Source organism: Homalodisca vitripennis, unplaced genomic scaffold (assembly GCF_021130785.1).
Source record: "Homalodisca vitripennis isolate AUS2020 unplaced genomic scaffold, UT_GWSS_2.1 ScUCBcl_1355;HRSCAF=4869, whole genome shotgun sequence".
In the NCBI taxonomy this organism is placed as follows: Eukaryota; Metazoa; Arthropoda; class Insecta; order Hemiptera; family Cicadellidae; genus Homalodisca; species Homalodisca vitripennis.
In genome coordinates, this window is record NW_025777482.1 from 81297 (window position 1) to 96476 (window position 15180).

Here is a 15180-nt window from a genome sequence, read left to right on the forward strand (position 1 = left end):
GCACATGTAGACAGGTCACCTCCCCTGGTGGGGTACGTAGTAATCCAATAGTCATGTCAGATCATGTCCCATGACCTGACTATCTGTCTATCGTGTATCGAGAATATTTTCATCCTTGGCTTAATAGTTTACTGTAGGAAAATGCTCTATCATGGAAACATTCAGTACAGACATACACACAAAATAAAGCTAATAACAAAGAACATAGTTTGTAACTAACAATTTTGAAGCGTGGCATTAGGAGTTTGAGAGAACTTTAAAGGTTTATGTGTTTCTTGTTTTGAGACAAGTTATGAAGCGGAAAGTCAACCTGTTACATCAATATTAATAGTAAGGACCAATCTTACTTAGAGTTTGTCTTAGGTGTTTATCACTTGTGAAATGAGAAGAATTAATTATCTTTCAGATGATCCAATAAATTTACAATGGACCGACCACACCCAGACTGTATTTTCTGATGAAATAAAACTGTATATCTTGGCATTTAGAATTCAGTTACTAAAGTTTATATGAATCAAGTATTAAAGATATATTAATTTATACGATTATTGGTTTCCGTGTATAATCATTTAATCAAAAATGAATCAAAAAACCATTTGTTTATGTATGATTAAAATGAAATAATACTCTTACAGGAACTTGCAGACTATAAATAAAAAAATTATCACCAAGCAAATATACTCCCAATATGTTTTCAGTGTTTTTACTCGACCTGCTAAATTTAAAAAATATTATTAATTAACCACTGTAGTGATGGGAAGTTTACTTTGAACATGTGACTGCAATTTTTTGCACCAAGAAATTTCTTGTGGAAATTTCTTCGATGTAAGAAGAGACTATTGCAGTGGAGCCCGGGTAATTTTTGTCATATCTGGCATTTTTGTTGCCGATCTAGAAACTTAAGCATTATAATATTATAAGTCTTTAAACTATCTTCTTTACTTTACACGTTAAGAAATTTCCTAACTGTTTTATCACAGAAAATAAAATGTTAAAACAAGAATTTATTTGATAGTACAATGGAAGAAAATGGAATATGCAATACGTATTAGAGAAACAATAAATATCATAAAAATGTTTATTTATTATAAAAATTTTTTTTAAGATTATTGTATTACATGAAAGTAGCGTATATATATATATATATATATATGTGTGTGTGTGTTGTGCGTTGTGTGTGTGTGTGTGTGTGTGTGTGTGTGTGTGTGTGTGTGTGTGTGTGTGTGTGTGTGTGTGTATTAAATATGTATATGTATAATATATATTAAAGATAAACATACACATGAAACATTTGAAATTTTAACAAAACCTCAATCAGAGCAGTTCTATCGCGATACATAATCCGAAATCACTAGACTAAACTCATCTACTTGTCATGTCATGATACATACAATATAGTAGCCAGATAGGGTTTGTGGGCGCTCCTTTGAGATACACTGCAGAAGCGTGGAAGGGTAGAATCAAGGGCACTATAATAATAGTCATCATCTATGCAACCATTTATAATTTAGTTCTGAATTAAAGCGTTATATCCCTCTTTGGATAAAGAAGTAATCATGAAATCATGAGAGCGACTACTTTAATTAGTTCTGCGCTCTAGTAACTGAGAGAAAAATAGAGAGAGGTAATCCAGATCACAATTCAACATTTCCCTATAGGCTACATTGCAATAGATGGTGTCTTCAACGTGACGCTGGCCTCTGAAGTGTCTAACTCTTGGCCCGCTCAAATATTACAATTTGCTCATTGCGATCTTTGTTCCTATTTTTATAAAAATCCGCTACACCCCACTTTTAAAGTCTGTTTCGTTTCATACTCTCCCGGATTATAGTCTAAACAAAAAAGGTCCCTTTTTCCCAGTCGTCTAATATTGTTTCATTATCAAAAGATGATCTTCATTTTCCCTCGGGATGCGTTTTTTTGAACATGAAGAAATATTTAATCACTGGTGAAATGCCAATGCTCTGTCCAAGTTTTCTGCCCAGGCTCCTCTCACTAAGGTCCTACGACATATCTGGAAACACGGTGATCAACATTACCACCGTGTCTTGTCAACCTATTCTTTATCTATCAAAATATCTCCCCACCTTATATATCCCAATTATCAAACACAGTATTATTATTCAACATACAGATAAAATGGAAACCAAAGAAAAAACATTGTAGTGCAAAATCCGGAACATTTTCGTAGTTATCATGATTGTGATCTAAATTCAGTGCCACTCGGAAAACATGAAACCTTTACTCATAATGTACAATCCTATAAAAATAATAATGGTGATAAATATAATGGGTTATGGAATTTAATAAAAGCCGACTGCAGAATTCCAGTTCAGCTTCGGCTGGTCAATAAAGGATCAACGGTTCCACTCTTGGATTTTTATTGGACAGTTCGAATTCCAATCTTGGTATTTAATTCCGATTTCACAGTTCGTTACTTCACACTGAGTAGATTGGTTTTATAAACCCGGTATGGTGCATATTGTAGAAAGATTTGGACAGTGTGAAATGATGATTATTATTTTAAAACTGTAAATTTTGAATTTCAATTTTGATATTTTATTTCATGACTCGTTACAATACTGTTGTAATATAGTGGTCGGGACATCTCACGGGTGTAAGTCGAGTAATAAACTAAATAAAATTAAAATAAACAGAACAGTAGTTGTATAGCCTCATGTAAATATAATCTTTCACAAATTATTAAACAAGATATTAGACAACATCTGTTAATGATAACTAAAACAAAATGTGTATTATTGTCAAATAACATAAATGATGATAGAATCATTTGTTTGACGGTACAAAGTGAAGAAATGTATATATATATATATATATATATATATATAAGATATTTAGAAATTAGTAAACGTTTACTACCTATCCTGAACTAACACCGCCTGCTAACAATACCGTATAAATATACCGTGGGATTCCCGGGAGATATCTAGGATGAGAAATAATACTAATTCACAAACTTACAATGGATCGCAAGGAAATATCCTTACTAAAATAGAGGCTGACTAAACCAGTATTCTGGCTTAGATTGTATTAGTTAAACTGCAATATAAATGTATATACGAGTATTTATGTTTTGGGACAAGAAGTTTTAAGTACACATATACTACACTTTGGCCTATAACTTCTTATGCGTGGCTTCCGGGTTGATAAGACATAAGGGTGGATTAATATTAAAATAGTATTATCCATTAAAAATAGTATTATGTGTTAGTTTCCACGGTACTTGTGTGAAGATGAGCAAGGCTGACATTGATTTCCTAAATAATGAAAGTATGATGTGGCGGTGTGATCCCTGCAGCAAAAAGCGGCGCAGTAGCCTAAGATTAGAGTCACAAGCTACAGAGGGTAAACTAACTTTAGAGGATGTAATGAAAGCAATAAATGAACTAAAATGTGATCAAAAGACAAATGTTACTGAATTTAATACATCCTATGAATTAATGAATAGCAAGCTTGATGAAAATACCTCTGCCCTGAAAGAGAACACGGTGAAAATGATAGAGTACCTAGATAGGATTGATGCCCTGACAGCAGAAAATAAACAGCTAAAAGATAAGGTTTTCAACCTAGAGCAGAAGGTTGAAGACATGGAGCAGTACTCTAGGCGTAACTGTGTGGAGCTTCAAGGTGTACCTGTGGTGGGCAATGTGCTAGACACAGTGAAGGAGGTGGGAAAGGCTCTTGGTATGGAAGTAACTGATACAATGGTTGATGCATGCCACACTCTAGCAAAACGTGATTCAAAGCCACCTGGAATCATTATAAAATTTGTTAGGAGGTTTGATGCGGAAAATATGATGGCCAAAAGAAGAGCAAAGAAGGACTTTTCAACTCGGCACATAGGTTTAACAAGTGACGAACCAATCTATGTCAATGAGTCTCTTACTCCAACCAGAAGAAGACTGCTCGGTATGACCAGGGACTTTAAGAAAAAGAACAATTACCAGTTTGTGTGGGTGCGAGGAGGTAAAATCTTTCTGCGAAAAGATGAAAAGGGACCCGTTTCTGTGATAAGGTGCCAGGCTGACCTTGACAACCTTTAGGTATGTTGATTACATACATGTTTTAAATATAGTGAAACGACTATTTATTGTTTTGGTTTGTGTTTATAAATTTGTATTAGATGTAGGCCTATTAATTGTTATAAAGCTTTATTTTACCTTTGAAAGTGGTGGTACTTGGGTGGTCATGTCTTCAATCTTCTGAAAATGCTTCCCTTTTATCAATAACCTTTTATGAAAGAAACTATAAACTTACAAACAACTAGTTTTTTTAAATACTCTAACTGGCTTCTTAATATGCCACCAAAATATTAGAAGCATGAGAGAAAATTTTGATATGTTTTTAGCTGAGCTTGCTGTGCTGAATAAATTGCCAAATATAATAATCCTATCAGAAATATGGATAAATAATTCTGAAACTTCCTATTATTCTATACCTAAGTACTCATCATTTTTTAATACAAATGAAAACTATAGGGCCGGAGGAGTTTGCTATTTATATTAATGAAAACATTACTAAAGTATCACAAATTCCATGCAATTTTGTAATCGGCCGATGTATTAACAAATTTCATTTAAAGAATTTGGTTACAATTTCAATCTATTAGCGGTATATAAGGCTACATCACTCGTCTGGTGAATTGTTTATAAATGAATTGTCAGAATTCTTATTGAACCCAGAGGTCAAGAGCTGTGACAACCTATTGATTGCTGGGGATATGAACTTGAAATCTTTTGGAGGATAGGGAACTAATAGATTAACTATAAGCTTACCTTAGCTTTTAAATGGCTTACAGTCCCATGATTAATGAACCAACACGAATAACACAGAAATCACAAACTTGCATTGATCCATGTATTTAGTTCGAATTCGGAACAGAAACAAAATAGGAGTGCAAGCACTTGGTAAATTGATAGCGGGCTGACTGACCATTGTTTATCAGCTGTACTGTTTGGTGCGGGAGGGGGATGACACACTTAGCAATGTCAAGGTCACGGAGCCTGCGCCCTCTACCAGTATCAATCATGAATATTTCAGTGATAAGCTAAATAATGTAAATTGGGATTTCGTTTTTAAGGAAAAGAAATGCATCTCACGCTTTTGATTTGTTCCACGATAAATTTTGTAACTTGTTAAGAAAAAGCGAGAAGGTTGTGTCATAAAAAATGTAAATTTCCTAAACTAAAGCCATGGATTACAGATGAAATGTGTAAACTAATTAAAAAGCGTAACAGTTTATTAAAAGCAATAAAAAAAATCCCAACAAATATGGAATTATTAACGTATTTTAAAACATTTAGAAACAAGTTAAAGATAGACATAAAGGATTCAAAAAGATAGTTATTACAGTAAATTTATTTGAAAAATATAAGGGAAATTCTAAGAAAACTTGGAAGGTTTTAAAAGAGGTAAGTGGTCAACAAACCCAAAGTAAATGGCTTGATTTATTTAAAAGCAGACAATATAAGCATAGTTGAACCTTTAGCTGTAGCTGAAGCATTTAATACATATTTCTTGTACATTTCTGAAAAATTAATTAGATGAACAAAAAAACTTATAAAACAGTTGATCTTGAGCTGATAGATTGTAAAGACAGCTTTACTAACCCAACCGTTGTCAAAAATCAATGTTTTCTATCTCCTGTATTAGATAGTGATCTAGAAAGAGCAGTAAACTATTTGAAAAATGGAACTACACCAGGTCTTGATGGAGTAAAATTCGACAGTGATTAAGATTCATTTTAAGGAAATTAAGAAATGTACTACTGTACATTATAAATCTAAGCTTTTGAGACAGGGGTTTTTCCTGAAAGGCTTAAAAACGCTATGGTAATTCCGATTTTTAAGAAGGGATCAAGGGATGCTTGCAATAATTATAGACCAATATCCTTTACTATCTTCTTTTGCTAAAATTGTTGAAAGGAATTATGAAACAGAAATTAGTTGATTTTTGTTGGAAAAAATAACATACTTAGTCAGAAACCAATTTGGGTTTAGAAGTGGTAAAAATACAGAAGCGGCACTGATAGAATTTATGGACAGGTTATCCAATGGTGTGAAACAATGGGAGAAAAGTTAGTGGCCTATTTTTTAGACATAACAAAAGCTTTCGACACTTGTGAATCATAGAGTTTTTGCTAGAAAAGTTTACATAATTGTGGGGTTAGAGGAATAGTACACAACTGGTTTAGAAGTTATTTACAGAGGAGGATGCAATGTGTTAAAGTTTAACGGAGTAGTAAGTGGAATGGGGGAAATCAAACACGGTGTGCCGCAGGGGTCGGTTTTAGGGGCTACGTTATTTTTAATATACATTAATGACTTGTGCAATGCTAAATTAAATGCTAGTATCACTTCTTTCGCTGATGATACTGCTTTGGTCTTATTCCGAAGAGTCTTGGAACGAAGTAGCTATTAAGATGAACAGGGATTTGCTTTCGATTCAATGGTGGTTTTGTAAAAACAATATGGCATTGAGCCCTGAAAAAACTCAGTTATCAGTTTTCTCTATTAAAAAGAAATAATAAACAGGAAAATAAAATTGTTTTGAAATGCATTACTTGTATAATGAGTGGTGGTTTTTGCAACGATGGTTGCTGTGAAATAAAGGAAGTACGGAGCGTGAAATATTTAGGAATTAATATTAGATGAAAAGTTAAATTGGAAAGATCACATAACACACCTCAAACAAAAAATAAATAATACAACAAGACTCTTCTATTACATTCGAAGTATGTGTAGTGATAGTTTATTAAGAACATTATATCTTTCATTAGTTCATAGTAGGTTAGAATACGGAATTGGTGTGTTGGGGAGGCACATATGTCCTCAAACTTAAAACCCATAATTACAGCACAGAAAAAGTTTTATGAGAATAATAACTAAAAGTAATTGATTTTAACATTCTTTCCCAATTTTTTGTTCCTTAAAAGTTCTTCCTTTAAGATACATTTATGTATATAAGGTACTCAAAATTTTTTTCTTAAGAAGTAGAAACTGTAGGGAAAATTATGAGTATATTAACAGACTGCGTAGTAATAAAAATGGTGTTCGTACCGAAGCCAACAAACACGTATTTTACAAAATCATTTTAATTTTTTTAGCACCTACATTTTTTTAACAAATTGCCAAACAACATAAAAGATTTAAGTAATATAAATGTTTTTCTTTAAAAAATTAAGACTATGGTTGTTTACAATTCAGAATATTGAAGATTTATTTTTTTATATTTGGTAAAATAGTTGTTTTAGTATTCCCTCCTACTTTACTCCACTGTACTTTGCTTTACTTACTGTATATTGCCTTGTATTATAATTATTATAGTTATGATAAGTATTATAGTTTATTAAATCATAAAAATCTCTCAATAAGTATTTAAGTTGTTCTGTCTAATGATTTTGTAAGTGTTTGTATTATAAATTGTAGTAGTTTGGAAGAGTAGTATTTATTGTATATATTTTGATTGTGTATTATAGATTTAAGTATAATTACTTTATTTTTGTTTAAATAATTTAGTTGCCATATGAACGGTGATATTTAAAATTGTAGTAAAACCTCCAATCAGGCTAAGCCTTGGAGGATTAATTATTTCTCACGATATATTTATTAAATGTATGTATGTATGTAAGGTGTTTTGTTTGAGAAATAAAATTTCTTTCTTTCTATCTTTCTTTTCTTTTCTTTCTTTCTTTTCATTTCAGCAATTATTACGTTGCACTCTAAACTAGATATAGACAAAATAATTACCTTGATATATCAAGATTTGCCTTTGACTGTTCTTGGGAGATATATTGGATTATGCAATCGTTCAAATATCTGATTTTTTCTGTTTAGTTTAGTTTCTACTGGCAGGATTTGCCGCACCCGGAAACGAACTGTCCTGGTATTATCTGTAACATATCTCTTGGTAATTTAATTTCATTAACACGCTTTTTGATTTTTTGGAGTAATTGAATACGTATTATATAGTAGACTAATTTATTTTCTTGTCGTTAGATTGGATATAACTTGGAGCTCATTTCTCCCTATAGAAATCTCGTTTAGCTTCTAGTTTTTTAAGGGATTTAAAGGATTAGAAATAATTTAGTCTCTCTATTATTTTGTAAACATTATAAGTGTAATGTAATGGGGAAAAATATTTGTTTAGCTTTTGGAAGCTTTAAAAAGTTCGCATCATTTTAATTTAAGCATTAAAAGTTGGTTGGTCCGTCATATTAAAGTAAACAGGCTAATGAAGTTAATGTAAGGAGGTAGTTTTAAGAAATGTTTTATATTACACTCTGCAAATGTTTAGTTTAGCTCTATTTCTCTAAGCATGGTGGAGCAACCGAGTTGACTACATATAACGCAACTATTGTAAGAAGGGTTCATTCAACGTGAGTTTATTTTATTTCCAGTTTTGAAATATAATGCTGTCACAGACTTTGTTCTGGAATCTGGATTCCAAAACAGACTAAAATGATTAATAAAAACTCGGCAAACAAAAAGCTCAATACGAAATTTTGGCATCTTTTCGACATCACAGACTCTTAGCGTGCACAATCTAGTGTAATACAGTATGTGTTCACATTGTTTCGTCATGTTCACAGTAATGTGCACTGCGATATTTAGATACGAGTCGACTGTTAACCGATCCTAAAGCACGGTGGAGCAACCGAGTTTTCCAAAGTTTTATTCACTTAAAATTAAAAATTTCTTAGCATAGCTACGTTATAAAAGAACGGTTGGTAAATTTTCCAGAGTCCTATTTATTCGAATTTATCCCTGTAAATGTTCAATGCAATTTTAGTATATATTTTATGTAGTACTGTACCATTTTGTGTATATTTACGATCTCTCATCACCTTCTAATGAATTTACTATATTAAGTTTCTTCAATATGGTGTTGCATGATCGTAAAAACTTTCCTGATTTGGAAGAGAGTTTTTTATTCTTTTAATCAACGTGGAAAAACTACGAAGTTCTAATGCATGCGACAGTTTTATGGGGTCAAAATAGAGAATATTTCACTTTATTACAATATAAGTAATGCTTAGATCAAAGTTTGAAATACGAGTAGTTGGAAACGCTGTTTTTATAATTTAGAAAAATGCACTGATTACTTGTCTATACTTTAACGTTACCGTGGAATATGATAGTTTAATTTTTTAATCCTTAACGATATATTGGACTTTCTTGCTGTAACTGAACTTACGTAAAAGCAATTAAGAAGTCCTATTGTACAAATTTCTGTTCACAAAAACGTCTAAGTTAGGGTTTACATTCAGTGGAAACATCGTTTGCAAAATTACATTCTTGACATATTTTAGGATTCAATATGGTGAGTCATCTCCAGATATTAAACGAACTGTATGTAAAGTGAGGATCAAAATCGTGACTTTCAAAACAGTACAGTGAAATATAAGAAAATACGATGATATTATAAATATTTATACACAGATAATTATAAATATGTCGAGTAATGAGTCAGCGCTCGTTGAGGAAGGTTGTGTCTGATAAGAGCTCACGTCTCTCTTGGGAGTCTTAAATTCGCGAGTGAATCAATTGTCCAACCTGCCGCGCTGTGCTAATACTATTGGTTTTTGGAGAGTTTTATTTTTAAGACTGCCACTTAATTAAATTTTTTTAAATGTATATGTGTGGGATGTGCCTGAAAACAATTACGGTTAAGCAGATAAAGTTGTCGTGCAAAGACTGTGTTAAGGAATTTTCACGCAAGTAGTCTGAAAATGAGCAAGGCTGATGTAGAGTGTGTGACAGCGGATAACCTAGTGTGGAGATGCCAACCTTGTGCTTCAGAACGTCGAAAGAGTATGAGGTTCGAGTCTCAAGCAACGGAGGGGAAACCCACCATAGAATACGTTATGAAGAAGATTATTGAAGTGGCAGAAAGCCAAAAAGAAATGGAGAAAAACTTCAATAAGTCGTATGAAACACTCTACAGTAAAATCGACGAGAGTACCGAAGCCGTCAAGATACAAACTGAGGAAGTGGAAAAATGCCTCGCAATAGTTGATGGCCTAGTAACTGAGAAAAAAATACTCAGTGGAGAAAAATCAGTTCTCTGGAGGAGCAGGAGCAGTATTCAAGAAAGGAACACTTGTTGAGATCCATGGTATCCCACAGGAAAAAAATGAAGACGTGGTGTCTGTTTGTAAAGGAGGTAGGAAAAGCGTTGGACTTCAATATATCCAATACAATGATTGATGCCTGGCCGTCGTCTGGGAAAAAGATCCGAGCCCAACGGTCCTCCGCCTGGAATAGTGCTGAAGTTTGTCAGCCGACTAGATAAAGAAGAGCTGCTAAGAAAAAGACGTGTCAAAAGTGACTTCTCGACGCGGCACATGAACCTGGAAATGGACAAGCCGGTCTACATCGACGAGTCCCTGACACCGATGAAAGAGGAAGCTCATGGCAGAGGCACGGAAGTTTAAGCGTGAGAACAATTATCAGTTCATTTGGGTGCGGAATGGAAGGATCTTTTTACGAAAAGAGGAGGCTTCTAAAGTTATTCATGTAACTTGCCAGGCTGACCTGCCAAAGGTAAATGTAAATAAATAGCTTATGTTTGAAGGTTAAACTCAGTACCAGCATCTATTTCTTTTGTATGTTAATACATTAAGTGTTATTTTTTATTTTATTATTATATTATGTAGGTCACCTTTGCTACAAAATGAATAAAGTATACTAAGTTATTTTGTATTCAGTATTAAGTAAATATAAACATAAAATCTTTAATTATGACTAATCAACATTCTGTAAAAATAATCCATCAAAACATAAGAAGCCTTCCGTAAAAACTTTGAATCTTTTTATACTTGAAATTGAACAGAGAAATACTTTTCCCGATATAATTATTTTATCTGAAATATGGATCAACAGTAAAGAAATAAATTTCTATGAAATACCAAATTACGTTTTATATTCAAACTGTAATGATACCTACAGAGCTGGTGGCGTTTATCATTTATGTTCAAAATTCAATAACTGTTATAAATTCAACAATAGTAGAAATGCAAACAGCTGACGCATTAAAAATATCATTAAAATTATGTAACATTGACCTTTGTATTTTGGCTCTATATAGATTATATTCATATACAATAGATTCGTTAATTAAAGAGTTTACTAATATTTTAGATGGTTTTAAGAAGGAAAAAGTTTTTTAGTTGTATGCGACATTAACATAAATATGTTGGAAATCATTATCTTGTAGATAATTATCAAAGGTTAATGGCAGTAAATGGTTTAGAAAGTCTTGTTAATGAACCTACAAGAATTACAGTAGATTCAGCAACATGCATTGATCATGTCTATGCGCGTTTATATGATAAGCGCTCGGTAACAATCGATGTTACAACAATACACGCTGGTATCACAGACCACTCTTTGGTATGCATTGCTCTTGGTGGGTGGCGGAGGGGGAGACCCAGCCCCCTCCTCCGCCCTCACCGGGACGGCCAGCGTATCAATTATTGTGAATCTAAAGCAGCTGTTAGCCGCTGAGGATTGGTCTTGTGTTTACAATAAACTTGATCCGTCGTCAGCTTTTGATTCGTTTATTAAAACATTTAAAAACTGTATAAGTTTTAGCAAAGAATCAATATTACAAAAAAATAAATTCAAGAAACTAAAACCTTGGATTAATGATACAATCTGTTACAAGATTAAAAGAAGGAATTCATTATTCAAATTAGTCAAAAATCATCCTCAAAACATTCAATTGAAAAATAATTATCTACAGTTTTTAGAAATAAGTACTAGATGAAATTAGGATATTGAAAAATGATTATTATAAAAATAAATTAGAAAGGTGTGAAGGCAATACTAAAAACACTTGGAAAGTTTTGAATGACATTACAAACCAAAGAAAAAAAAAATAGCAAAACCATAGGCTTAGATGTAAATGGCAAACTTGAATATGATTCAGAGTATGTAGCAAATGAATTTAATCAGTATTTTCTTAATGTAGTAAGTAGATTAAAATTGTCCGATAATGTTCCATCTGATTTTTCTAAATTAAAACATAAGAAAATTGCTTTATAGATAAACACCAACAAAGAACTATATTTTTAGAAACTGTATGCGAGGAAGAAATCCTAGGGTATAATTAATTCATTGAAAAATAATACTTCTCCAGGTATAGATGAAATTAGTTCATATATTATAAAAACTGTCGCACCAGAAATAGTCACTATTCTCTCATATTTGATCAATTTTAGTTTTTCAAAAAGGAATTTTTCCAACACAATTAAAAACAGCCTTTGTAATTCCTATATATAAAGGTGGACTAAGCAGTACGTGTAATAGCAATCGCCCCAATCTCATTGCTTTCTTGTTTCTCAAAAATCTAATGAAAAATTCATGAAAAAGAAAATTGTTAATTTTTTAAACAAGACCGATTTTTTTAGTGAAAAAATCAATTTGGCTTCAGAGAAAATATGAATACCGAAAGCGCTCTATTTAATTTTACCAAAAATGTATACAATGGCCTAAATTCAAGTAAATTTATACGTGGTTTATTCTTAGATATAAAAAAGGCATTTGAACACTGTAGATCATACAATTTTATTACAAAAACTTTATAAGGTGTGGTATTCGAGGAATAGATTATTCTTGGTTTGAAATTTATTTACGGGATAGGTATCAGTGTGTCAGAATGCACTCCACATATAGTGAAATGGGTAAAATCTTATATGGCGTGCCCCAAGGGTCAGTATTGGGAGCAATCCTTTTCATTATATATATAAATGATCTATGCGATGCCAGATTTCAAGGAACACTAACATCATTTGCTGCGATCGATACAGCCCTTAGCTATTGTCAAAGATAGCTTGGACTGATATCCACCGGTTTTGCGTATGAGCAAAGAACTCAAGAAATAATTTCAGAGTGTTGTTGGTTCACAATGAAACCATAAAAATGCGGTTTTAAGTAACGGAAAAAACAAAATATGTCAATTTTCAGTCTCAGAAAAAAATGACATTATATTTGAACCTGTTTTCCTAATAGATGTGTCTGACTGGTATTATGAAATCAAGCCAAATCAATTAATTGCTTAACAATGGATTAGTTCAAAACGATACAAAAATCGGATATTAATAAAATAATTTGGGAAATCTCATAAATAGATAGTGAAATTTAATTGGAAAATTCACGATATCGAACATTACAAAAAAAAAACCTCAATAATATTATAGAGAATTTTTATTTTTTAAGAAACATTTGGCCCAAATTTTAGAAAAATACTTTAGAATGTTTATATTTTTGCGCTTGTACAAATGTCGAATTTGAATACGACCAACCGGAAGCATAATTTTCTTTGGGGAAGTGCGTATGTACCTCCAAATTTTAAACCTCATTATCTTATTCAGTCAAAAAGCACTTTGTCAGATTAATAACCCACAGTCCCCATTAGATTTTGAAGCTCTCACGACCATTTATTTTAATGAGCTTAAATATTTTCCCCTATCAAGAATGTTATTTTATATATATAAGTATTAAAATCCAATACTATGATTTGATAAATACTACCAACTTAGAAGCAAATGAATACAGCCTTAAAAAACGTAAGAAATTCAGGAAATATAAGAGTTTCGCAAAATCAAAACAATACTTTTTTCACTAAAATCATATCATTTTTATGTCACCGTGGGATTTGTAATAAATTACCTAACAAAATAAAAAAATCCAAATAACAAAATTAGTATTTTTTGTTTTTAAGTTGGGAAGGTGGTTTGTTTGAACTGAGAAGGATATAAATTCAGTTTTCTTATATATTCAGACATAGTAACTGGTTTTTTACACTTCAAGTGGCCCAATTATAATATATTTTTTCAAATAATTTTGAAAAATCTAATCCTAAACTCAAATATAAGCAGGTTGATTAACAACTATTATTATATTTTGTTTCATTAAATAATATATTAATTTTTATATCCCTCAAGAAGAGATCCTAAATTGTTTAAAGATTAAGTTTGTTTGCTTGATGTTTTTTATGTGTTAAAATATAATAAGGAACCTCCAAACAGGCCTTAGCCTTGGAGGCCCTATATTTTTCTCCATTTACTTGTAAAGGTATAGGCCTAAGCACATTTAGTTGTAGTGTTATATTTTAACTAATAAGTTTAGTTTATAGGTATTTTTGGAAGAAGTAATTTTATTTATTTCCCAGTCTTTTGTACATGGTGGCAGTCAGACCTGGGCTGAAAGATTTAGGGAAATTATAACTTCCATTTATAATTAATTTACCGTTATGTATTGATGTATGTAATGTAGCCTGTGAAGAAAATGAGAAAATAAATCATTCTTTATATTCCTTTATATTAAATAACTCATAGATGGGAGATACTAAAATGAAATTTTCCTTCCAAATTTTAATCCCGTTTTGGATTTACGCCTATTGGCTGAGTCCTGTTTTATTAATAGGCTACATGGACAAAAATCGAGTTGGTACAATCTTGCATGGAGCGAATGCAATAGGGTTTGGAATTTGAGCTTTCCTTTGTTGACGATTTTAAAAAAAGTTGAAAGGAAATTTCGCTTTTATGAGAATGATATCGTTAAAATTGTATAATTCACTGGTACCTCAAACAAAGAAAAATTCGCCAAAAATTTATAAATAATATATGGCATTTTTTAAATCTTGAAAACTTCTTATTAAATATTCTTGCCTTAAAAGAACTATAACAGTGTCAATACCCAAAAAATATAAATGAATCCATTTATTGCAATAACTCCAAAAAATCCAAACTACGGTGGAGAAATAAAACTCCATATTCCATTCCTAAAAATGGTATCTTTTATTGGGACTCCAATTTAAGTATAACATTATTCAAACCGTAGAACACATAACATGTCAACAAAGGGCCCAAGAGCAAGAGTTTGATAAAACTTAACAACATCTATCAACACTATAATAAAAACCTCTTCTACCGAAAGTGATGGATCATGCCAAAAGTTTTATATACGACTACAACTACGTGCCAGTGACGGAAAATTGTGAAAACATCCTGTAAATAAACACTCCTGAATATATACAAACAGATTAACCCGTTTAACAAAGACGGTGATCCTTCATGTTTTTATTGCCTTAGCGTTTAGCGAAGCGTCACAGTGAGATGGAAATCCATCCATTTCTGTCAGTGACTACTTGTCC

The 15180-nt window shown here is 31.9% G+C and overlaps 1 protein-coding gene across 1 annotated transcript; it reads left to right on the top strand.

Annotated features, from left to right (window-relative positions):
* The first annotated feature begins 3461 nt into the window (after positions 1 to 3461).
* On the top strand, positions 3462 to 4064 carry LOC124371397. Its single transcript, XM_046829728.1, has one exon. The coding sequence runs from the start codon at positions 3462 to 3464 to the stop codon at positions 4062 to 4064; it is 603 nt and encodes a 200-aa protein (XP_046685684.1).
* The last annotated feature ends 11116 nt before the right edge of the window (positions 4065 to 15180 follow it).

What these genes read in the sequence shown, in the direction of transcription:
- LOC124371397 (XM_046829728.1), top strand. Translation starts at nt 3,462, where the DNA reads ATGAATAGCAAGCTTGATGAAAATACCTCTGCCCTGAAAGAGAACACG.